The 24,228-nt window shown below is 38.9% G+C and overlaps 2 protein-coding genes across 6 annotated transcripts in view; both read left to right on the top strand.

Moving 5' to 3' along the window:
- sorbs3 (sorbin and SH3 domain containing 3) overlaps positions 1-14,740 on the top strand; it is a 28,564-nt gene extending 13,824 nt beyond the window's left edge. For 2 of the 5 annotated variants that reach the window (XM_087794795.1, XM_087794796.1), the window contains exons 2-21: positions 359-432; positions 1,139-1,318; positions 1,419-1,482; positions 1,552-1,688; positions 2,435-2,498; positions 2,760-2,792; positions 2,897-2,978; positions 4,610-4,718; positions 6,295-6,345; positions 6,447-6,554; positions 6,935-6,975; positions 8,159-8,214; positions 9,027-9,088; positions 9,172-9,218; positions 9,293-9,407; positions 9,482-9,607; positions 11,056-11,505; positions 11,595-11,680; positions 11,748-11,854; positions 12,942-14,740. In XM_087794795.1, coding sequence (XP_087650921.1) covers positions 421-432; positions 1,139-1,318; positions 1,419-1,482; positions 1,552-1,688; positions 2,435-2,498; positions 2,760-2,792; positions 2,897-2,978; positions 4,610-4,718; positions 6,295-6,345; positions 6,447-6,554; positions 6,935-6,975; positions 8,159-8,214; positions 9,027-9,088; positions 9,172-9,218; positions 9,293-9,407; positions 9,482-9,607; positions 11,056-11,505; positions 11,595-11,680; positions 11,748-11,854; positions 12,942-13,003 — 1,992 coding nt within the window. In that variant the 5' untranslated portion in view covers positions 359-420 and the 3' untranslated portion in view covers positions 13,004-14,740. The remainder of the gene's footprint in view (positions 1-358; positions 433-1,138; positions 1,319-1,418; positions 1,483-1,551; positions 1,689-2,434; positions 2,499-2,759; positions 2,793-2,896; positions 2,979-4,609; positions 4,719-6,294; positions 6,346-6,446; positions 6,555-6,934; positions 6,976-8,158; positions 8,215-9,026; positions 9,089-9,171; positions 9,219-9,292; positions 9,408-9,481; positions 9,608-11,055; positions 11,506-11,594; positions 11,681-11,747; positions 11,855-12,941) is intronic. The other 3 variants (XM_087794809.1, XM_087794797.1, XM_087794801.1) reach the window with 3 other exon arrangements.
- A 1,417-nt stretch (positions 14,741-16,157) lies between these two features.
- pdlim2 (PDZ and LIM domain 2 (mystique)) overlaps positions 16,158-24,228 on the top strand; it is a 33,786-nt gene continuing 25,715 nt past the window's right edge. The window contains exons 1-2 of the mRNA XM_087794879.1: positions 16,158-16,329; positions 24,099-24,206. Of these exons, the coding sequence (XP_087651005.1) occupies positions 24,114-24,206 (93 nt within the window). The 5' untranslated portion in view covers positions 16,158-16,329; positions 24,099-24,113. The remainder of the gene's footprint in view (positions 16,330-24,098; positions 24,207-24,228) is intronic.

Genomic DNA, 24,228 nt, shown 5'->3' with positions numbered 1-24,228 from the left:
TTATTTTGGTGAAGAAATAAAACTTCTAGCCGCAAGATAGTCATAACATCCTCCACAGCTAAAAAACAATTATATCCCGCTAGACCTCGGCAATGACCGGGGACGAGAGGATACAGACGACTCCAGCAGCTTTTAACGATGGTGTTTAGGCATATGTTGGCTTTCAGTTCTATCAATTCAACCAAAGACAGTGGAACAATCAAAATTTGTCACCAAAATTCAGTGTCCCCTAAAATTGTTACAAAATGAAACATATCAAATCCTGTCCTCGACATTGATTCCTGTATTTTATTGTTATTTTGTGGGTAAAGAACAGTTTTAGTGGAAATAATTTCTTTTTCTTTTTTTTTTTTATCAGATTTCCTGGATGCTGCACAAGAGGATTTAACATTTGTCAACTCAGGCCGCACAACAAATCACATGCAGTCTCAGGTACTGTCTTCTTTTATTCTGAAATAAAAGCACACACACAAACACACACTCGCACACACACACACACACACACACACACACACACACATGTATCCAGACAAAAACAAGAAGTGTGAGTCACGGCGGTGTCTAGATAAGACCTCTATCAGTTGGACGAGGGGCATTCCCATGACCCACGGCAACCGCTGCGAAAACTTAAGTACCTGATTCAAGTGTTCCAATACATCAGTTGGCGGAGACATCCTGGGCAGCCGTAAAAAGATCACCATGGTGACGGCAGGATCTCAGTTAGCGCTGCTGGACATTAGGGATGACATCGTACGACCTCTTCCCAACCTCTCTGGCCTCTGGCTAAGCCCCCCCCCCCCCCCCCCGAGCTTCAGAACAGACAGCGTTGGTGAATAGGGAGTTAATGGGCCCATAATGACCCTCTTCTGGTTCCGTGCCCCCTCTGCACCTTGAAAGAGGCCGCTCTGCACTTGTGGCTAAAGAGATGATGAAGTGGGTGGAACACACTTCCCACTGGCCCTGCTTTAAATAAATTAGGGGCCCCTTTCATGTGAGGGAACCCCGCTGAGGCCCGGGATTGTCTGGGGAATAGCTTAGCGGCTAACATGTTCACATGACATCCCCGATGTTTACCGCAGGAGCAAAGTTCAACAGTGTTTGGAATCATTCATTTTCCCTCATTTCCTATGTTGTGCAGCAACGTCTGGAAGCTGCTGACATTCCTAATGACTCCCGGATTGTGTTCTCCATGGAGCCGCCGGGTCAGCACATCCTCTCCTCCCCGGAGATGACCCAGGAGGTGGTGATCTCCCCGGGACTGCCCACCCCGCCTCTCAGCCCGTTCCACTCTGCGAGGATGAAATCTGGAAACTCCCAGGTATGCAACCGAGAGAGTTCGTTAGTGAGAAACAGCACCATCTAGTGGGTAGAAGTGGCGTTACATTCTACTTTTACCTATTTCATGTCTCTTTCTGAAGGTTAACAGTGGTCCTCCAACAACACCGAGCTTCGGGTCCTATTATGGCCCATCGCAGTCTAACGGTACTTCCACAAAAATTCAAATTAATGTTTGTCTTAATATTTTGTTGAATCTTGCGATGTGGATTTCAGGGGGATTAACAAATGGCATTCACAATTCCACCACTCCTCCTCCTCGAGGTTGGACCACCACCGGGGAAGAGAGGCTCATCAAATATTCGGGGATTGGCCCAGTCGACGAGACAGGAATGCCTATCGCCCCCAGATCAGTAAGACATAAATGTTAAAGTCCAAAATCCAAGATGTCCCCAAAAAGTGTTTTCATTTAGGTTTGTTTAATGAATCTCTAATCTTCAACATTACATGGAGAAGTTTGGTCTCATTTCAACAGTTTCTCTTGACTTAAAATAATACAAATAATAATAATTATTGAAAATGAATCTATTTTGGTATATGAAATCAATTATCTTTTCCCCAAATTGTATTTTCTGAATTTTCTTTCGAAATCTCTGTCCTTCATTGGGACATCGAAGTGAATTACTCTGAATTAATACAACTTGAGATACAGCAAAAAAAAGTATTGCTTTTTATTTCTACTAAGCAGAAATAAAGAAAAATGCAACAATTGTATTGATGCGTTGTGCTCTGTAATGTAATTTGAGCTTGTTCGCTAAAGTGTAACAACAACTTTATTACATTTGTCTTCCTCAAAGAGCTGAAAACATTTAACGTAACAACTTTTAAACCTCAATCATGGAAAACAAAGACTCACAAACGGATTTATTTGAAGTAACTTGTGTCGTTTATTAGATGAATAACAGTTTCACGCATCAACTGTGTTCATTCAATTGCATCCTGAACCGTGTGAGCGTCTAATCCACATCAAACATGCTTGAGCTGTCAAACATGGTTCAGCCTGCCCCAGTGTTAGTGTGTCCATGATGGAGGATTTAAGTTTTGCCACTGATTCACTGCACATGTCACATGACCGCACCTCCTCCCTTTTCCCATTTAGAGTGTAAACAAGCCCAGGGACTGGTACAAGAGCATGTTCAAACAGATCCACAAGAAGCCAGAGGGTAAGAACTCACCTCCTCCTCCTCTCCTCTCTTCCCTCACACATGTCTGGATCATCTCCGTCCTGCAGCTTTTATTGCCCTGAGAGATGAAGTCGTCATCCGTCACTCACAGTTATTAGCACCTGTGTTGACCTGCAGAGATTCACGACCGACTCACAGTCACGAACGAGCGTCCGCCTCTTCTCGTGTGTTATTAGAATGTCTGTCTCTCACATCGTCCATGTGTCACCGAGACTGAAGCCAGATGTCTCTTTTTTTCAGAGCTGGAGGATTCTGACAGCTGGTCATCAGAACGTAAGAGATATTTGATTCAAAACCGGATTTAAAATCTTTTAAAAAGCTCCAAAGACCTTTTTTATGACTACTTTCTCACCAGTTGCTACTGTCTTCACCTGCAGGGTATTCTTCCAACGCAGAGGAACGTGATGAAGAAGATAAGAATCCCTTCAGACTCACCCCCCATGGAGCTCTACCAGACTGGTGAGATTGCACCTAATTCACCCATTGCTTCAGGGTCAGAGTTTCCCAGCATGCACCAGAGTCACGAGTCAGGGAGATCGGCTGACGAATTAAGACTTTTCTCTGAGTCATTTTAGTCAAACTTGGTCGCCTTTAATTGCTTAATAGTTAACTGTTGCAGTGCTTAATGAGCTTTATTTATTTTAATATATTTAATGTAAATCAATAAATGACTGGAAAACACATGTTAGATCAATTTAGTTTTATAGACTTCAATTTTGAGTTTTCAACAGTGTGTAAATATTTAATAAATGTATTTAATCACATCATGTTCATGGGTCTCGACCAATAGGCCAGAGTCTTTACAGGTAAACCACAGCTACATCTAGATGTTAAACCTGATCATGGAACAGGTCTTAATTCTTAGACTCAAAGTTACACAACATCTGCATTTTCCAGATCCATCCGCTTTTTTAAAAGCAGCCTCTTGAATGACATTTAAGCAAAAGTCATTACATCAACTTTAACCTTGTATAAATTGTGTTTAAAGCTCTCATGGGCCACATATTTGATGTAGAGGGCTTGATTTGGCCCGCCTGCCTGAGTTTTCAAACATGTGACATAGATCCTGCTCTGTTTCTAACTTTAAAAAAATGTATTTAAAGATGAATCTATATCAGGCGTGGGCAATTATTTTTCCTCTGGGGCCAATTTTAAGATAAATAAATAAATAAAAGGACTTTCAAAAATAAGCTTAGTTCTAAATTTGACTGTATATCGTTTTATTATAATTAATTTTATTTCAAGATTCTAAAAAACATTGCATATTTCATATATTTAACCATTTAAAATAAAATGACGAAACATGTGTTCTCGTGCCATAATTAAGTTTAATTTATTTTTATATGCATTTTATTTAAAAATATAATATAAAAAAAACACAAAAGTATAAAATCAAAACCCATAAAAAGGATAAAGATTAAGACTTTTCTCTGAGTCATTTTAGTCAAACTTGGTCGGTTTTAACTGCTGACTAGTTAACTGTTGCAGTGCTTAATAAGCTTTATTTATTTTAATATATTTAATGTAAATCAATAAATGACTGGAAAATACATGTTAGATTACATACCAATTATTTGTATGGACTTAAATGTTTTTAAGTGTGTTTGTAAATATTTTAATAAATGTATTTAATCACATCATGTTCATGGGTTTAAAAATATAATCTAAAAACACCACAAAAGTATAAAACCAAAACCCATAGAAAGGACAAATAAAAGGCAGAAAAGAGGTGGAAAAAAGAGGTGGAAAAAAAAAGATGGCCAGTTAAATAGTGTTAGTTCCACTTAATACGGGCCTCATAGATGGAGTTAGGGGACAGTCATCAACAAATACAGATTATTTAAAGCCTGCTTGAGCATCACTCGCTGATCCCAGTAGATGGTGATCGTCGAGTAACTGTCCAGGAGTAAGAATCAGGATCAGAACCTGGCACACTTCCCAGCAGCCTCCTGGACAGAACACAGTGGGAGTGTTGGGGGGTGGGAAAGAGGCAGGACGGACAAGTTTGGATCTGTTGTTGCAGGCACCAACAAAAAAGAAGTGATTAAGTTGCTGTCCATGCCGTGTGTGTTGTGGGTGTCGTGTTCCAGGAGGGAAGATGTAGATAAGCTGGTCTGCGAGGGAAAGCAGCGCCAGCAGCCGAGGAGCATATTCGACTTTGAGCCCGGAAAGACCAGCGCGTCGGAGGTCTACAGCCAGGTACTCACCCTCACACACACACACACACACACATACTTAAATTAAAAAAGAATCCCCCTGGCAACAGGTACTTCTCTGGTTTAACAGTTTGTAGCTACAGTTAAACAACAGACAAATCTTTTCTTCATATTCTTAAATCTGTCTCTCACACCGTAGTTTGCTCAATTCATCGTCCACCTCACCTAAAAATAGGCAGACATGTGATTTGTCGATCTGCCCAAACACTCCTGAGAGCCTCTTGAAATATGCCACAGCTCCTGAAGAAAAGGAATCTTTGTCTCGCCCCCCTCAGGAGCTGAGGTGTCTTGTGATCGGCATTATTGTGTTAACCTCTTGTGGTGTGTAATGGCCGGCGGCATGGAGATTATTTCAGCTACACTTTTGTGATGAAGCGTACTGTTGTATTCTCCAGAGAGCCCGACGGATAAACCGTGTTGTGTCAGGTGTTGACCACTTAACAGAAGTGTTTGTGCGATGAGTAACACAGTCTCAATAATGGTTGCAACCAAAACATTTCTAGAAATCATCATCTAGAAAAAAAAAGCCTTGCTTCATACTTTTTCATGAGTGTTTTTGGGTGTGTTAGGTGATAGTAGAGATCCTAAAAAAAAAAAAAACATTTTTTTCTTGGTGATACTTTATCAACAGTTTTTTGGCTTTCAAATCATGTTTATGTTATTTTTTTTATCATCGTTTTTAATGGTTTATACTGTAAATAAAATAATTACATTTTTCCTTTAAAGTCAGGCAGTCATTACTTTCTCCCCGCAGCTGAAGGAACAATTAAATCGCGGCGATGACTGAGGACCAGAGGATACAGTCAACCTCAGAAGCTTTAAAGCTGATGTTTAGACATATTTGGTTTCAAAACAAATGAAAATAGTTACGACTTTGTCAAGTGTCATGTGGTCAGTAGATTCTGCAACACCAGAGTCAAGTACAATACTACAGATATATTCTTGTTTTTAAAGTATTCCAATATACCATATACATGACCCCCATATCGTGATACATTGCCAGATTCCTGCTAATACCCACCCGGACTGTCTACTAGCAAATTACCTCAAACACTGATGAAGAGATGCCAATAATGGGTTTGAAATAGAATTTGAAGTGTAGGTGCTGTTTGAAGGTATCGTCAGTCTCTTAAATAGCTTTGGGCTGATGTTAGAATCCAGCACCATTCAGGAAAAAAATAAAAATTAAAAAAGAGATCAATCAGATTGACTTACAATTCAATGGAATCACTAAAATAAATCAGCTTTCATGTAACTGTGATGTGTTCTTAGCATTTTATTTAGCATTTAAATCTCAGAAACTCTATCAAACAAATACCATTTGTGGTCTAGTAGTTAACACTGTTGCCTCGGCAGGTTTCAGTCCAGGTCAGGGAAAAGTAGATTTAAATAAGAAAGATAAAATAAACAATATGGTATATGAGCAGTAGTTGTACTTGACTGAATGTGTCTTCTGATTTGTCTCTTAAGTTGTAGCTTTCATTTATTAACTCTGTTCAAGGACAGATCTGGGAACAGTTTAGCAAGAGTTACTTATTTAATAACATCTTTCGTTTCAGAATCGCTTGTCAGTGAAGGCCCCTGCAGAAGTCAAGTCTCCTTCAATCGAGGTGAGCACTTCATTTGAGCCACACACTCTTAACCCCCTCCCTTATATGTCATGTCGTCCCTGTTTTTAACTGTTCCGAAATCCAACATGGTTCTGGTTCAGGCCAGTCTGGCCTCCGAGCTGAGCCAGTTTGAAGCGGAGTTGGACTCTGACATCCAGGGCCTGGAGAGAAGACTTTCTCAAAAGAGGCAGCAACGAGGCCGGGGTGAGGTACTGACCCCCCGTCCTGACTCTCCGCCGAAGCATCACCCCGAACCCTCCATTCCTCCTTCTCATAGCAGAACCTGCACCCCCCCCCCACACACACCCCTGATGAAGTCATATCTTCTCTGAGTGTTTCATCTGCTTCCCTTTGCCTGCCACGACTTAATTTCCCCTCAATCTTAATCCAGCTGCAACAATGTCCACCTAATCTAATCCACACCTTTCCCAGACCTTCCATCCTCAAACAGAGCAGACTGTAGGACCCAGGGGTTCTGCTGCTCCTCGGGGAGTGGTCAGCACCTCTGCTCTGTCAGGAGCTGTGTTGAGATTTACTCCAAATCTGAGAGTGTGAGGAACAAACTGTTAAGTATTTACTGTGTTTACAGGAGAGCCGAGCCAGCGGACCTGTTAGGGATTCAAACTACAGGTCAGTGACCAAACAACATGTTTTAATATGTCTTTGTGAAGATAAATTAATTTCCTGAACTTAGTTGTATCTATTTATTTTACAAGATGGACTACTTTAAGTACTCTAATGTCAAATATTAGCATGTTTTATTGCTGCAGTATTAATGTTGAAAAAGATCGAAGGTTATCAATGTGAATAATGTTTTTATGTCATCATCAAGCTATTTAACTATGTTATTAAATGATTTAATAAATTATACTACTTTTACTACTCACAGTTACATATTTATTGCTGTAGTTTCTCATTTTTAAAAAATAGATCAAAGGTAATACATGTGAATCAAACAGATAAGGATGTTTTGGTCATCTTTGAGCTGTTTTTCTTCCTTTTTTCTCCACCTAAAGACACCAAAATGTGATTATTCCTTCTTTCCTCTTAATTTCCTAATAAAATAGAAACACTTGCATCTTTTTATCCGTTTATAAAAGGAAGCTTTTTTTTAATCTAAATTATATTTTATTGCATATTAGTCAATAAATGAGGGAAATTTAAAGTAATTGACATTTAAAATGTAACATTTCCGAGATGTCGACTCTTAACAGGGATGCAAATAAAAACAGAATCTGCAACAGCAGCAGGGACCCACATGGAAGTTTCAGGGTCAACAACTCATTAACAGACCTCCTCTGAGTCTCCTAATCCACTTTTATATTCCCTCATCAAGTCTGTGTAATTCTCCTTCCATTTTCTTCCTGCTGTGTGTGCGACGTGATTGGACGGTTAGAACCCGGCAGGGTACCTGTCAGACGCTCGGTTAGGAAACTGTTGAACTTTAACAACTTCAAGTACAGTATTTGTTGCCCACAGCAGACACAGGTTAACATTTCTGGACGTGTGCATAACACATTCTTGGATGAATCTTGCTGTTTGCAAAGTGACGCTTGTGGCTTTTGACCTTTACATACTTCTGTGAGTTTTAAGGGGTTTAAAGAAGAATGTGGAGCTTTAAAAAAAAAGTGTACTTGTGGTGTTTGTGGTTGTTTATAACCCAAAATAAGATAAAATATCTGCAAACTGTTTGATCTGCAAATGTACTCCTAATACAATTTTATTTTCAGTCATCTGAGCTTATATAATAATTGCTTTATTTGATAGAAGTTTTGCATTTTGAAAGCACAGTTAACTGATGATTCTTTTGTAGGAGTTCACAAGGACCAAAAGGACCTGGTAGATTGTCACCCTCTTCCTCGACATATGGTGAGATTTTGTTTTACAACAACTGTATTTAAAAAAAAGAAGCAATAATTACCTCTGTCAAGGAAGTTATGTAAAAAAAAATAGTTTCAAATACATTTTCAAGACATTATGATTCAATGTTGGTGTTTTTATTGAATACCATCTGGATCCGTTAACCTTTTGAAGGAAGCACTTCTCTCCTATTGTGTGTGTTGTGTGAGTGAGTTCAGGATCTCTCTTCAGCTCATTGTCCAGTATTTCAAATGCTTAAAAAGTGCACATGTATATAAAATAATTGTGGAGCATTAATGTTGGGTTATTTATTTTCATCCTATACATGAAACTCGTGAAACAAATTTGTGTAATCTAATGAATCCTGAGTGTGTGCTTCTCTGTTCCCTCATGAAGGAACCTTTAAGGTTGTTCCATGGGAGCAGAGGGATTAGGGTGGAGGGGGAAGGAAGTTCAACTGGAAGATATGAGTAAAGATTGGTTCGCTTCTATTGTTTGAAGGAACCTGAGTGTTATTTAATTTATTTTCCCAAGCAATACCTTTTCCCTTTGTGTGTTTGAAGTTACTTTTTTATCTTGAGCAAACCACAGATAAAATATAAGTAAGTAAGTAAGTAAGTAAGTAATATTTATTTATATAGCGCTTTTCGAGACCAGGGTCACAAAGCGCTTAAACAATCAAAACAATACTCAAAAAAGTACATACTTTAAAGATCAAGATAATACTGAGAACAACACAGGAGTTTGAGAAATTCAACTCAACTTTTACTTGTTTTTAAAAACAATTATATTTATTATCATGTGATTTTTTTTGTCAACAGTAGCACGTCTCTCTCCTACCAATGACACCATGGAGCGATCGCCTAAGAAAGAGGAGAAGAAAGTGGGTTAACATGATCATAACGTTTATACTCTCAAGTGCTAAAATAAAACTATCAGAACTCATGTTCATGTGTGTTTTCCCAGATGAAAGCAGCACGAGTCAAGTTTAATTTCCAGGCTCAGTCTCAAAAGTACGTTCCTAGTCTTCCTTTTTAATTAAAGGATTTCATTTTCTAGTGTTTCTTCTATCGGTGTGTGTGTGCAGAGAGCTCCCGCTGCAGAAGGGCGAGATCGTTTACATCCACCGACAGGTCGACAAGAACTGGTTTGAAGGAGAACACCACGGACGGGCCGGTATTTTCCCCACGACCTACGTGGAGGTACATTTCTGTGGAAGCCTGGTGTGTATTAGTGTGTCTTATTGTGGTGTGTGTGTGTGTCCCTCCCAAAACAGATCCTGGCTCCATCGGAGAAGCCCACTCCCATTAAGTCCCCCACTTTGCAGGTGATAGACTTCGGTGAAGCTGTGGCGCTTTATAACTTCAACGCCGACCTTCCAGTTGAACTTTCTTTTCGAAAAGTAAGTGCTTACCATCTGATATAATCCAACCTTCTTTTTCCATATTCATTTCATCATCTTTTGATTTTATGATTATCAGTTTTCTGAGATGTTCATATGTTTTTGTAATTTTCTGCTAAATCGGTTTTCTTTCTGCCATTTTTTAAACTAAATTGCTCCCGGCTCCTTTGGCCGTTTTTGTTTCCCCTTTTAGGGATTTGTACATTTTTATTTACTTTGATTTTAGGTATTACTTTACTGCTAGTTTTCACTCATAATGATTTGACCTCTTTTTTTATTTTTTATTTTTAGTAACCGATATCTTTAGATTACCTACGTAGTTTAGAGTACCTCTAGTAGTAAATTGCTGTATATTAGTATATTCTTATTCTAAAAAACTGATTTCTTTAGATTTCCCTATATAGTCACTTACTTTAGAGTACCTGGAGTAGTAAATTACTGTAAAATTACTGGAAATAGTCACTTTTTACTACCTCAAGTTGTAAATTACCTTATACTACTATGTTCATATTTTTAGTAACTAATATCATTAGATGATTATATGCGGTAAGTAAAGCTTTTTATAATACTGCTGTGGTTTTGTGTGTCTGCACTCTTTTTGTCACAATCATTTTGGCAATGTTTACGCAGTCAATTCTTGGGTGCAATCTGTCAAACCGCCACTAGATGTCTCGCTATCCTCACATGTTCGCAAGGGCCTACATACGTTATAGATACATCGTAAAAACGTCACTGTTAAGTGCAGGAAACAATTCTCGCCAGGTACTTTGGCTTAATAATGCATTGGGGTATAAAATGTGAAAATGTCTCATAAACATAATGACAAAATAAGCTTAATTCAGCCTGTGGAATGTGTGGTGGATTTGTGTCTCAGCAGGATTTAGGAAAAAATGTCAGGAGGCTCAAACAAACACTTTTTCTTTTTAAATGGCCACATATTTTTCCAGGTCTTATTATGGTTAAACATTCCATGGCTGCGGATCTGCTTTGATTCTTATGAAAGCAAAACGTCAACTTTAACCATCCACAATACATTTAGAAATGTTTATTCCATGTAAGTTAAACATCTAAGAGCTGCTACTGTTTACACTGGGTATTATGATGGAACGACCTAAACCAGCTTTCCTCTCGGAATCTAGAGTTGTGAGTCTTCATTTGTTACAAATGTTATAGCGAGTGACCACGACCGACGAGGTCTGGATCCGATTTTGTCAACATAACACTGAGGCTGAATCTGTCTCTGGTTTGTTTTCATCTGTTTTTTATGGTCCTTTTATTTTCACAAATTGCCTTTTAAAAGCTTGTTTTTTTACCTTTTAGATGGTGTGAAGGTCCTTTTTGTTAAGTGTAATATTTTGCCACTTTTTTTTAATCTTTGTTTCTAGTTAAGTTAGTCTTGCTCGGCTGTGGACCAGCATTTGTAATGGCTCTGGTTCTGGTGTCCCCAGGGCGAGGTGATCACTGTTACCAGGCAGGTGGACGACAAGTGGTTGGAGGGAAGGATCACGGGGACCGGCAGGAGTGGCATCTTCCCGGCCAGCTACGTCCAGGTCAACAAGCTGCCTCGCACGAAATACTCACTGGACAACTACTCCACCGGGCCCCTTTCTCCCTCCTCGCCCGGGCCCCAGAGTCCAGGACGTCCTCTCCACTCGCCGTGCCTGCTGTCACCCGCGTCGCCGTACAGTCCGAACTCTCTGAGTCCGCGTTCTTCGCCCGTGCACTCACGCTCGCCCACAAACACGCCCAAAGAAACAGCCTACCAGTGGCCCCAGAGCCACACCAGCACTCCTCCTCCCGCCACCCAGAACAACCACTGGAGAGGGTCCGGCAAAGCCGTCTCACCCGCCGCACAGTCACCTGCTTCTGCACTCCCGAGACTCACTGCCCCCTCCCAGGTCACTGCATGTCCACGTCACACTCTCCACTTTTTCTTCTTCTTCTTTTTTTGCTTCTCCCAAATGTTCACGCCTGTACCATCTTCCAGGGCGCCGCGCCAAACAGCTCGGGTCCTCCGGCCAACTCTGTCGCTCCGGCTAACGTGCAGACCGACTCAGTTTTGCAGCGAAAGCCGTACGTCTCAAGACAACCGATCGTATCCCTGAACGTTTTCGTCCTGAAACTCTTCTTCTCCTCTCAGGTACAAAGCAGTTTATAACTACAAGCCGCAGAACTCTGACGAGCTGGAGCTGCGAGAAGGAGACATCGTGCAAGTGATGGAGAAATGTGACGATGGCTGGTTTGTAGGTAAAGGATATTGTTTTTTAAAAGATATATATAGCTTGGGTCCCATTGGCAGTACAAGTGGTGTGTATTAACAACAATTATCACAATATACAATTATACTATACAATATATTGTGATACTGTAGTAACAAGGATATAGTTGTTATATTGTCCAAGAACTTGACTCTGGTGTTGCAGTATTTACAGACAACATGAATCTTGATGAAGTGGTAACTGCTTTTGTTTGTTTTGAAATATGATAAAACATCAGCATTAAAAGCTGCTAAAGTCGATTGTATCCTCTTGTCCACAGTCAACATTCTTTCTTTAGCTGTGGAGTACGTAATAACTGCTGCCACCTGGCAGTCCAAAGCCGTTTAAGAGACTGACGATACCTTTATCAAGATGAAACTACAAACAGCACCAACACTTAGAAATCTATTTTAAACCCATTATCGGCATCTGTTCATCAGTGTTTGAGTTAATTGCTAGTAGACAGTACGGGTGGGTATTGGCAGGAATCTGGCAAAGTATCACGATACGGGGTCATGTATATGATATATTGTAATACTTTACAAACAAGAATATATCTGTAGTATTGTACTGTCTATAGACCACATGACTCTTGACAAAGTCGTAACTGTTTTCATTTGTTTTGAAACCAAACTTTGTCTAAAGATCAGCTTTAAAAGCTTCTGACATTGACTGTATCCTCTGTACCTCAGTCATCGCCACATTTTAAATGTTCCTTCAGCTGCGGAGAAACTAATGACTGCTGCCACCTGGTGGCCAAGGTTTAATTTCAACTCAAAAATGAACAAATGCTGGAAATATTTGAATGTTAATTGTAAATAAAAAAAAGTAATTATTTTATTTTACTCACACTTGGATTAAAATCCATTCAAGAACTATAATAAAAATAAAATATAATTAAAAAATCCAAAAGAACATTGGTATAGTGCTGGAAAATATCAATACTGTAAAGTAAAAAAAAAAGGGTTATATGGGTGTATCAATATTGTCTCACACCCCTGGTCAGCACGGTCTCTAGTGGATGTTATGAAGTACTACAGTTCCTAAATTCTTCCTTTGTTCCGTTTCCTCAACAGGTACGTCAGATCGAACTCAGGCTTTCGGAACGTTTCCTGGGAATTATGTGGCACCTTTTTGACTGCAGCACTTCTTGCTTTCACTTGGATCAAAATAATCCGGTTAATAATTCCTCACCACCACGCCCCCCCCCCCAAACTGCTTCATGCACGTTCATGCATGTGTGTGTGTTCTCACCGCTGATGTTCTCACACACACAACCGCCACTCTGCAAAGAATCACTGAATGCTGCAGCTTCTGTGTCAGAAGCTGAGAAAGGAGGGTTTTGTTCCTCGGCTATTCCCAGCTGCAGGAAGTTTGCATTCCTTCCCAGTGAGCCTGAAGCCTGAAGTACAGTGTTCGCTCAGTTTGATGCACCATCACCAGTCTCTGCTGGGATCTCTCAAGACATGTCTCCTCTAATGTTGGACACTTTCTCCAGATTATTTTACAGATCTGTGACAGTTCAGATGCAACGATTGAAGACCTGTGGTAGAACGTCTTTCTCAAAGGGCTGACGAGGGAAAACAGACTCACTTCTCGACTCTTTCTTTCTGCTTTTGCTGATCAGAGCTCGAAGTAAAACCAGGAAATGATCCTTTTGAAGCCTTAAAAAATCTTTTGTAAACTTTCAGGACGTCTACACAAAATCATTGACTATTGATCAGTAAGAAAAAGCTTTGAAAATGGTTAAAACAGGTTGAATATATTTCAAAATAAATAATTAAATATTTTAATTTACCTTAAACTTAACCTAGAAAATCAGATGAAATGCTTTATGGGTAAATAACATAAAATAAAATCCAGTGAGAGAAACAAAAGCTTTTGATATTCAATTTTCTTTAAGAACTCTAATTCATAGTGGATTGTGTTTTTAAATATACTCAATTTTCTTTTAACCAGAAAAAAGTATAATCTTTTGGGGGATAGAACAAAACTTTAAAGAGCATGCGCTTAAACAATCAAACAATATAACGATAAAATATATGCTTAAAAGGTGAAGACAACACAGAGACAAACACAGGAGTCTCAGAAAATCAAGGAAAAGCCTGCGCTTTGTGACCCTGGTCTGGAAAAGCGCTCTAAAAATATAAATTACTTACTTTCTTACATATAAACCGACTGTGGGAGGAAACTGCCAGCGAAAACACAACTAGGATTTATAAAGGGGGGATATCAAATATTTTTAAGAATACTTAATACAAAGTTGATTGTTAAAAAAGGCTAGTTTTGGTGGTTAAGAAACCGCTTAATTTGTCATAAAATATTCAATTTTCAGACCATGTCCGTCTGCTTCCTGGACGCTTTCCCCCATGAGGGGTTTTAATGGGTATAACCGAGAGGTAAACCCTGGACACACAATACGGCTCTTGGTTGGCTTAAAATGCCTCAGTGTTTCCCCACTAGAGCTGGAGGTTTTGTATGAAAATAGAAAATAGATGATGAGATAAGATGGCTAAACTGAAATACGTTTCTTTTATTGCAGTTAATGACCATTTATTTTACGCTGTGTCAGTGCCAAATGTAAAGCTTTTTTTTTTTAAAGAAAAAACATGTTTTTTAATTGTCATCTGCTGTTCTGTGTATCAAAGCTTTAACTGTGTATCTTTGGTATCTAGTGGTAATTTTGTTCTGGTGTATTTTTCCTTTTTTCCTGTTTAAAGTAGACATTATTTCACGTTAAGTTTTATATGTAGTCGACACAAGATGATTGTACAGACGCCTTTGATAAAATGGAGTATAATATATATTTGCTGATAAATATAATGTATCTCATTCAAGGTACGCATTTGGAATTTAATAAACGGTGTGACACTGAGAGATGAGTGTGTTATATTATTCTTTAAATTCACAGACCCTTACCTCGGGGACCAATACCGGTAAAAATTTGTTACCAGACCACACAGAAGGAAAACATCATTATATAATTTGTGTTCTATTCAATATTACTGACTGAAAGGAGATTTATTTAAAAAAAAAAAGAAAGTTATATTAGTCTGTGACTCTTGAAACGTCCAGACACTTCAGTCAAGTTCCCGCATCAAATAAATCTGTAAACTACTGAACTTAAGTGAAACAGAAACTGTATATGATGTATATCATTTAACTAATTTATATGATTTATTTTAACATTTATAGGTTGGTCGGCGAATATAATATTTACATTAAACCGGTCCATGGTGCAAAAAAGGCTGGGAACCCCTGTTTAAATGGCACAATGCAATCGAAACTAAAGAAATGGCAATGTTTAAAACAAATACTTATTTAAATAGGATCCTTCTTCTTTTTTTTTTTAAAGCATATGTCAAAAAGGATTCACCAAATGATAACTTTGTTGATATTCACTGATAGTGAAGGTGTTAAGAGATTGTCTGAAAATACAACCAAATCATAAATTTGAAAAAAATGTTGAGCATGTTCACTTTAAAATATGTCAATCATACTGGAAAAATGTATTCCGTTACAAGTTTTTGCTTCAAGGTACTTTAAATAAATATACTGTAGTACAGTTCCTTTTGGTCATATTAAAACTATAGATTACATTATAATTTTATGTCTAAATGTTTTGGTAAATTAATTATAAATATAGACTTGGATCTGCGAAAAAAGTTTTAGGTTTTTTTTTTTTTTAATGATTATTGTAAGTAAGTAATTGTTATTTATAAAGCGGGACCAGGGTCACAAAGCTCTTGAACAATCAAAAACAATACACAGTTAAAAATACATACAAATTGAAAACTTTAAAAGGCCATTGTGTTCATATTAAGTTTTTTCAGAGTAAACAAACACACTTTTTCGGATTCATAAATCAACTTCTAGTTTTAAATACTACTTAAAATATATACATTTTAGAATCTGAAAGTTTGGTTTACTCATTGTTTATATATTAATCTGTTTCATCAAGTACAGATATCACGTTACGTTATGATGAATAGATTTCCCAGAAATAGAAAGAAAGATCAATAATAAAGAATATTTAAAGAGTAAATTATATTTCTGATGGACTCTCAAACTGCATGTTTGGTTCAAACGATAATATGTTTGAAAAATACGTGAAAAGAACCTGATGAATAATGGCAACAAGGGGGTAGAGAGAAAGATTGACCACGCTGTTCCTCAGACTTGCCAGCAGGTGTCGCCGTGGTGTCGTAAAGCAGCGCCGCTCTTCTTCTCCCGCCTCTGTGACGTGACACGCCCCAGCGCTGCCTCTGTCACAGCTTTATTTTGGTGTCAGCACATGGCCACAGGTGGAGTCCGGCAGGAGAAGAGTCGCCCACGTCTCGGCGGAAGCACTGACGTGTGTTACCTTTGTTCTTTCTGTCTTCTATCGCATTTAAAACTGAGGACAAGCTGCGAGCAGGTGGACCAGACACCACTGTCAGCAGGACTTTTATCCAACATATTACGGTAAGTTCAGACATATTTTACGACCTCACGCAATGTAGACACCGGTTCACTTGTTTCACTCGCATTTCACAGACGTTATGTCTGTTCTATTTGACGTTTCTTTGCGGTTTATTTAAAAATAACAGTCTGCTAGCTCGCTAATGGTTCCACCTGATGGCAGCAGCTGATGGACCTGGATGAAGATCGGCTTGGAAATGCCTCCTCAAAAGCCCACACAGAGAGAGACGTAAACGTTACACATCTGTATTTGTGAGAAGTCCTTTGGAAGGACCAGTGGAAGGACTGAGCCAGGTGGAAAGTTTATAGAGTTATTTGTCATGTGAACTAGTGAGGCTGTTATTAGCGCTTTCACCTGGAATGTTAGAGGTGAGGATTCATTAGCTGCTCCAGACAGGAAATAGGGTTTATTTGGATAATAATCATCCTTAAAATTAATAATGAAGAAACCATATGTGAAAACTTAATGGAGCATCAGTTGAATATTTTTAAATGATAATCAAAGAAGAAAACACAAAAACTATGTTAAAACGTAAAACCCATACTTGTGAAAGTTTCCTCCATCAGTCAAGTTGCGATGAGTTCAGTCGTCCATGAGAGACGCAGTGTAGACCTGCTTCTCTGTGTGGATTTTTTTAAATTTAAGAATCTGTAGGTTTTTCCAGGTTTAGGGAAACCACAACACAATCCAGATTTAACTTAAGATGGAGTCAGTCTGGCTCGTGGACATCTTTCAATTATAGCTATTTTGCCTCGAGTAAAGTGGTCAAAGAACAGTGGGTGAGATATTAAAAAGTTTAATAAGCTAATAAAGAAGGTAGACTAGTAGGACAATACATTGTGCCTCATGTCGTAAAGAGGTAAATAAAGAAGCAAAATGAAAACATGAATCTCTTTAATGAGATGGAATCATTAAAAACAACTTATTTCTCTCCCATTAGTCCTATTATGTAGCGTACTTGCTGATAGGAACCACGCTTTCTACTTTTTAAGAGTCGTAGAGCTAAATCATGGACCTGGATGAAAGAAGTCTTGAAGTTCTGGAAGAGCTGTGTACCATTAGTCTGGAAGGTGAATCCGGGTATTAAGTGGTCTGCTAGCATTTTGCTTCCCTGGCAAGTCAGATCTCTTTGCCTCTGTTGTCAATGCTTACTTTAGCCTTTAATGTGTCTTTGATCTGGTCTTTATTCTCCATGCTGAAATGCACCAGGACCATGTCCTCCGTTTCAATTTTTTTTTAAAAATGTGATCTAGTTTGTATCATCTGAAAAATTAGAATCAATATATTCCATAATTATGTTCTTTTCTGTCAACCCTCAAGAAGCTACTGCACTACTGTGCGCTGCCATCTTGGAATCTTTGTTCTAGTTTTAGGCTGAATATTTGACATCCAGCCCTACATTTCTGGACTGCATGTCAAGAAGGATTTAGACTTAGAATTTGGTTCTCTTGGTGTTGTTGGAAGAATGTTTTGGCGATCTAGTCATTGATCATTCTAGACTATAGACTCAGAAGTCAAGATGAAGAAAGTCCTTACGTGGATGCATTCATCCAAAGCGACCTACAACAATTAGCACCACATAGTGTCGGTGACCTTGCTCGAGGGCCCCGTCAACAGAGCCCCAAACGTCGGGTGCATCAAATCTCATGACCGTCCACCCCACTGTGCGGGGATATGACATGGATCAACCAGGTGAGAGGTCAACTGTCTACTTCACTGCACTTGAAGTGATGAACTCACCGAAGAAGATTGTCCGCTGTGATGCCAGCAAGGAAACAAAGATGTGATTCTTTCTTTCACTTGTCCTACTGGTTCTGCTGTATAACGACAGACTAAATTTTCGTCATTTTTGCTGCCAGCTAATAAACAAGGGTGACCCTGGTCTAGAAAAGCGCTCTATAAATATAAATTACTTGATTACTTACTTACATAACCCTTGAACATAGTGTATGCTGATCAAATACTTTGAGAAAAAAGTTGAGTTTTGCTTTTGGAACATGTGTGAGTTTTCTCTGTAACACGTGCAGGAAGTCTGGATCAGTCTTTTCTCTCCCTTGTTCCGACTGTATTTCCCTCCATTAAAAAAAAAAAAGTTTTCCGTCTAACTACACAACCTGTGAGGCGGGTGATGTTTTCCACGTTTCTGAAAGCGTTTGCTCAGCCAGCATCTATCCAACACTGAATAGGCCTGGTAGCAACAAGATGTTTCTAGAGTGTGTAACAAAGTGCTGCTGTGAGCCTTTTGTGAGGAAACCCACTGCTGCATGTAGAGGATGTGGTAAACACGGGGCTGAGCAGTTCAGTGTGAAGAGAGGTAACATGACGATGATGCACGGGAAGATAAATGGAGTCACTTGAGCAAACACCCCTGTGTCGCTGAACACTTGTAATTATATGTTTATGAAGCTTTACAGTAAAACATTTAACAACTCAGAGAAAGCAACACATTTACACCAGAGGTGGGTAATTAAATACACAAACTCTGTTTGTGTATATATATATATATATATATATACACACACACACACACACACAAATCTCTATATGCAGTTAATTGTCTATCTGCCCAAGGTTTTTTTATAAATATGTTTGGTTATGATAAATATTTATCCATTTCTTTTTATTCTGTACCGCTTAAATCATGAAGTTGATTCCCTTAGCAGTAGTGTGGGGTCACCCTGAACATGTCAACAGTCTATTACAAGGCACACAGAGACTTTCAATCAGTGACACGTGTGGACGCGTTAAATATCCGGATTATATTTACAGATCAACGTTCAGTAAAAATTATTATTATATCATTATTTATATGGATTTAGTTTTTGTCTTACTGTAACTATTCAAAAGTCACATGCTAATGTTATTTAATAAAAAAATATGTTTTTTTGTGTTTTGTTTTGTAATAAAACACCTTCCAGGCAGTAAAATTAATAGAATGTAGTATTTATTTATTTATTCTTTCTTTGCGGCCCGGTACCAAATGTCTCACGTACCAGTCCCCGTTGCGAGGGTTGGGGACCACTGATTTAAAGTACCAAATCAATCTATGTATGTTGTTGACTGTTGGCAGAAACTGGAATGTCTGTGCTAGTAGAATCAAAAAGTAATTAACTTGTACAGAATCACAATCCTCAAAGACATCGGTGGTAGATGGACGTAGTATTGTACATCCAGTCCTTCAACAGGCGACACCCTTCATGTTTTCCCCAATGAAAAAAAGGGAGTAGCCTCAGAAATTACAGGTATGTTTGAGGCTCTGATTATCCTGCATCGATGACACATGGTTATTAGCGATAGTTGCCATTTTTAACAATGCCCGCAGTCATCTACCAACACGCCTTTCTGACATGTTTGTTTTGATACCTTCTCATCTCCCTAGTGATTCCTGCTCCGTGTGACAGCATGAAAGGGTGTGAATGAGGGAATGATGAGAATGTGTTCGCACTCTTGATTAATCGTGGGAGAGGCTTTTTTGACTTCTAATGTAGTGGGTGTGTGTGTGTAAGTAGGTGTTGACCTGTTGACATTCTGCGTGACACACAGGGCAAAGTCAACATCTGACCGCCTCTGTGGGCAGTGGAAATTTCACATTGACGTGAGACCGTCTGAAAGCGCTTTGACATGTGTGATTCATGGCAGGAATATTGACTCTGTCAACCACGCTGGTTCATCTTTTTGTTCAGCAATACCCATCCTGGAATTCTGATGGTCTTAATATGCTTTGTTCGTCACGTTTAGTACTTTGTTCTCCTCTATAGTGGAGCAAATATTTCACTCTAGCACGTGAAGTTGTAGGACAGGTGTGGAACGTCAGACATCTTTTGTCATACAAGTGCTTAGTTAATGACAAACCCGTTTCAAAACTTGCCCATTTTTCGTAACCTTGTTTCGTAAGCATGTTTACATGTTGAAATCTTCCTCTCCAAGATGCAGTAAGTCCCTCATCATGTTTTTAACTTATTACTTTATAAAGTTCTCCCCCGTCTGAAATTTCAGCGAACGAGAGGTTACTAGAGCGGTTACGATTATTACGATATAATATTGGCTTCACATCTTCTCCAGTCAGTTGTAATTACGCCCCGCTTTGTTTATACAGCGAGTCCCTTGGAGGTGGAAACTTCCAGGATTGATTAGGCGTGGTGAAAAACATTGACCATGGTAAATAAGATTTAATCTCCAGAAAAACAGTGTTTTCAGTGGATGGGATATAAGCACTTTTTTCTGATGTAAATATTGTAAAATGTGTGTAAATATGTGAGTTTTATTTGTAAAGTGCCTGTGTCCCTAACAGACTGGTGACATGTCCAGGGTGTCCTCTTCCTCTCACCCTGTGTAGCTGGGAGCAGTGTCAACCCTCTTCTAAGCAAATTGCGAGCAGAGAAAGATATAGTTACTAGTAGTAATAGTTAACTGTTTCTGATACATGGCATTGTTACCTCCACCTCAAAAGGTTGGCTTGTGTATTATTGTTCATTTGAGTATGTGTTGTAGTTCATCTGTATTGTTGGAGCTTTAAGAAAACAACATTGCCTCCAGCCTAACTACCGGCTGTTACTAGTGATTAATGTGCTTTCAAACGATCTGAACAAGTTCCAATCTTGCCAGTAGTTTTTGTTGTGAGCCGACTCAATTCTTGAATCGCAGAAGTTTTTCAAATGTTTTTCTTTGTGTGTTGTGTTCTCACAAAGTCGTGAAATGATCACCTTGGTGGGTGTGCGTGGTGCTTTACTAGTGTGAATCAGAATACTTTCTGGCATTGTAATTTCTTCAGGTTTATTTGTTTGTTTGTTTCGACCCTCCTACACAAGTGATAATATAAACACGGTGATTCAGCTTCTTGATATGTGAACATCCAAGTTAATGATTCACTGCAATAAAGAATCTAATTTGCCTCTTAGATTGCACGCACCACTTTAGACTTGTGCTTGCAAGTTTCCCTCACTAAGCTTAAATTACCAGTAACTACATGTCACAGTAAATATGCTCATGCCAAGAGTTGCTGTCATGACTCCCAGAGAGACCAAGGGAAGTAAATACTCCTTGTGTTAAAGACATATTTTATTTATACATATTTTTAGTTGTTATTTTAAAAAGGCTAATTTAACAGAATGGATCTTTTTAGTTGTTTTTTTTCAACAGATTGTCTGCGTGTGAAACCATGAGTTCATTTCAACACTAGGAATGGTCTGCTTCTCTCCCTCATAACTCTGCCATCATTTCAGTGCCCCTGGGGACAATCCGTCATACATGTGGCCGTTTTCTAAACCATTTTTAGACTTATGGTTGAAATACAGGGCAGTGTGAGTGAGGATTTCACATCATCAACTGATGAATCACTTGTGTGACCTGTAATGTTTTCTTCTCTACCAACCCAAAATCGATTATCATTTCATCTACGCTGACATGGTCCCAGACATCAGTGTCATACATCACATTATGTTGCATGTATCTTAAGGATCGCTGGTGTCGCTGTTGAATGAACTTGAGATTGCACACAAACGGTGGGATCATATTGGCTCTCTAGAGGTCAAACATTCCATCTATTTCCACTCTGATAGCAACCCATGCTTCCACCTCAGTCTAACCCTATTTTGTGTTTTATTCTGGTAGAAACATGGAATAACATGGAAATATTGTCAAAGATTAACCTGGGATTTTAGATGATGCACAAGCTGCCAGAACGACATCACTGTCATGCCTAGCTAATTCGGATCTATAAAGTTGTTCCAAGACTTAACGAGGGGTTGATGGATTTATTACAAAAGTGCTTCGACGTTATTGTGCGTTGCTCGTTTGCACGTTCTAATAAATCACTGTAGTAATAAGAATTGTAGATGTAGGCCTTGTTGAAATCTGTCGGCATCGACACCTGGCTATGCTGTTATACAAGTATGTTTTATTCTGTTGGTAATTAGTCTAGTATTCTAGAGTATTTTGTTAATTGAAGTACAAGATCCCAGATGTCTTATTGTTTACTTAATCCTAAACAAAAAATGACCTAACTTCCTTAATTCTTCCTTTGTGTCAGTCTTGTTTACTTCTGAATCTCATTTAAATCAACAGTTTTTACCAGGGCTGACCCATTTTCCGTATCCTGGCATCAGGCCTCCGATCTCACCTCTACGAGCCACTTATCCTCGCCACTGGTGTGTGGTTTGGCCTCTCAGTTTGTGAGTGGAAAAGCATGGTTTTACCATCTTTTCACCTCGATACTGCTACCCCTTTAACGATGCAAACAGCCGACATTTATCCAGGGAATTAGCGAGGTCCTCGCCTGATAATAGCTGCTCTGTCGGGGAACTAATTGACACCCCTAAATGCTGGGAAACTTGGAGAGGTTTCCCCCCCAAGTCATTATCACAACTTGGCTTATTTACGGAGGCTGCAGCAGTTTGAGACTAATGATGGTGAGCTCAGTAGCATTGCTAATTGGCCGAGCCTGCTGATGAGTAATATAGTCTTCACAGTTTTTTTTCCCTTAACAACAATAGTTCTGTGCAGACAAGGATCTAGAAAAGAACCCCTTTCTTCCATGGCAGACGCAGTGCGCTGCAGACATTTATTCTACATGGTTGTGTTTCAATAGCATGTTATTACAGTGTTTACAGTCATTGACCCACTGTTATTATCAAGATCCTCGGTAAGATCTTTATTAAGGGTATACACTGTGCATTATAGTGTTTTCATTCTACCCCAGCCAGTTTCCTAGGTTGATTATTATACTCTGGCCCTGACCAGCACTCAACTTAAATATTTGGTTAAGTGCTCTAATGTGATGCTTTCACTTTTATTCCAGAATACGTACAAGTCAAGATGATGATTTCTATAGGAACACATTTACTGATGGTTGTTTCATTGAAATGCACTTGGTTATTGCACTTATGTTGGTATTTGAAGACTAAAACATGTTTTGTTCTTTCTTTGGCTGACAGGCTGAAGTTAACTTTTCCAGGTGCAATGATCTTTAGTTCTGACTTAATGACTATAGGGAATAAAAGCAGAAATGGACACTGCAATATTAATCATCACAAATGGCAAATCCAACTTTTTCCATCTTCAAAACAGGGCATTTGTGATTAATGGTCTTTTATAAACTATGTAAAATGGATACTGGACACAAAATAACTATGAGAACGTGGTAGTCAAACCTTTTGAGTCTGGTATATTTAACATTAAAATTTCCTTTGAACCAATCATCCCTCAAATATAATGTTTTTTGACTGAACTTTATATTACATTTTCGCAGATGTTTTCACTCTGAGGGTCCGTACCTACTGTACAGTTGGTTGTTCTTAGTCGTATATTAGAAATGTCAGGCTTTAAGGGAAAATCTATACACAATGAGTCTGAACTGGAAAGTTTGTTTTTGTAGCCTGCTGCCACTTACGTGTCACAAAGGCCTGTCTAACTGTATGCCATACATAAATACACCAATGCTGATGATGGCTAGACTGCACACAATGACCACAATCTAACATCCAGTTCCTCGTTCTCTACCATCCACCTGCATGAATGTCAAATGTATTTACATTTCTTCAAATTCAGTTTGGATTTTAAAGAAACTGTAAGCACTCTAGAAATGTGTCTCTGGTTTTAGATTCCTTCCATTCCTTTTTGATGTGGTTTCGCAGTTCGTGTCGGGAGGGGTTTTAAGTTTGTCAGTGACATGTTGAATCATCTTGTTTCCATCAGTGCTGCTTAAATAGTCGGTAGCCAACAAAGGGCCCAGTAACGTCCAGCCATGTTTATTGTTTAATTTTTTCTCTTTCAGACGTACCACCACTTGATGGCATTGACTGTAAACCTCAGCGGCCCTTCACCATGGGGCTTCAGAATATATGGAGGGCGGGACTTCAAGAAGGCCATTACTGTATCCAAGGTATGTGTGCGTAACTGCACTG

This window comes from Callionymus lyra, chromosome 1 (assembly GCF_982586985.1).
Source record: "Callionymus lyra chromosome 1, fCalLyr1.hap1.1, whole genome shotgun sequence".
Taxonomy (NCBI): Eukaryota; Metazoa; Chordata; class Actinopteri; order Syngnathiformes; family Callionymidae; genus Callionymus; species Callionymus lyra.
This window is presented reverse-complemented; position numbering and strand designations above follow the sequence as displayed.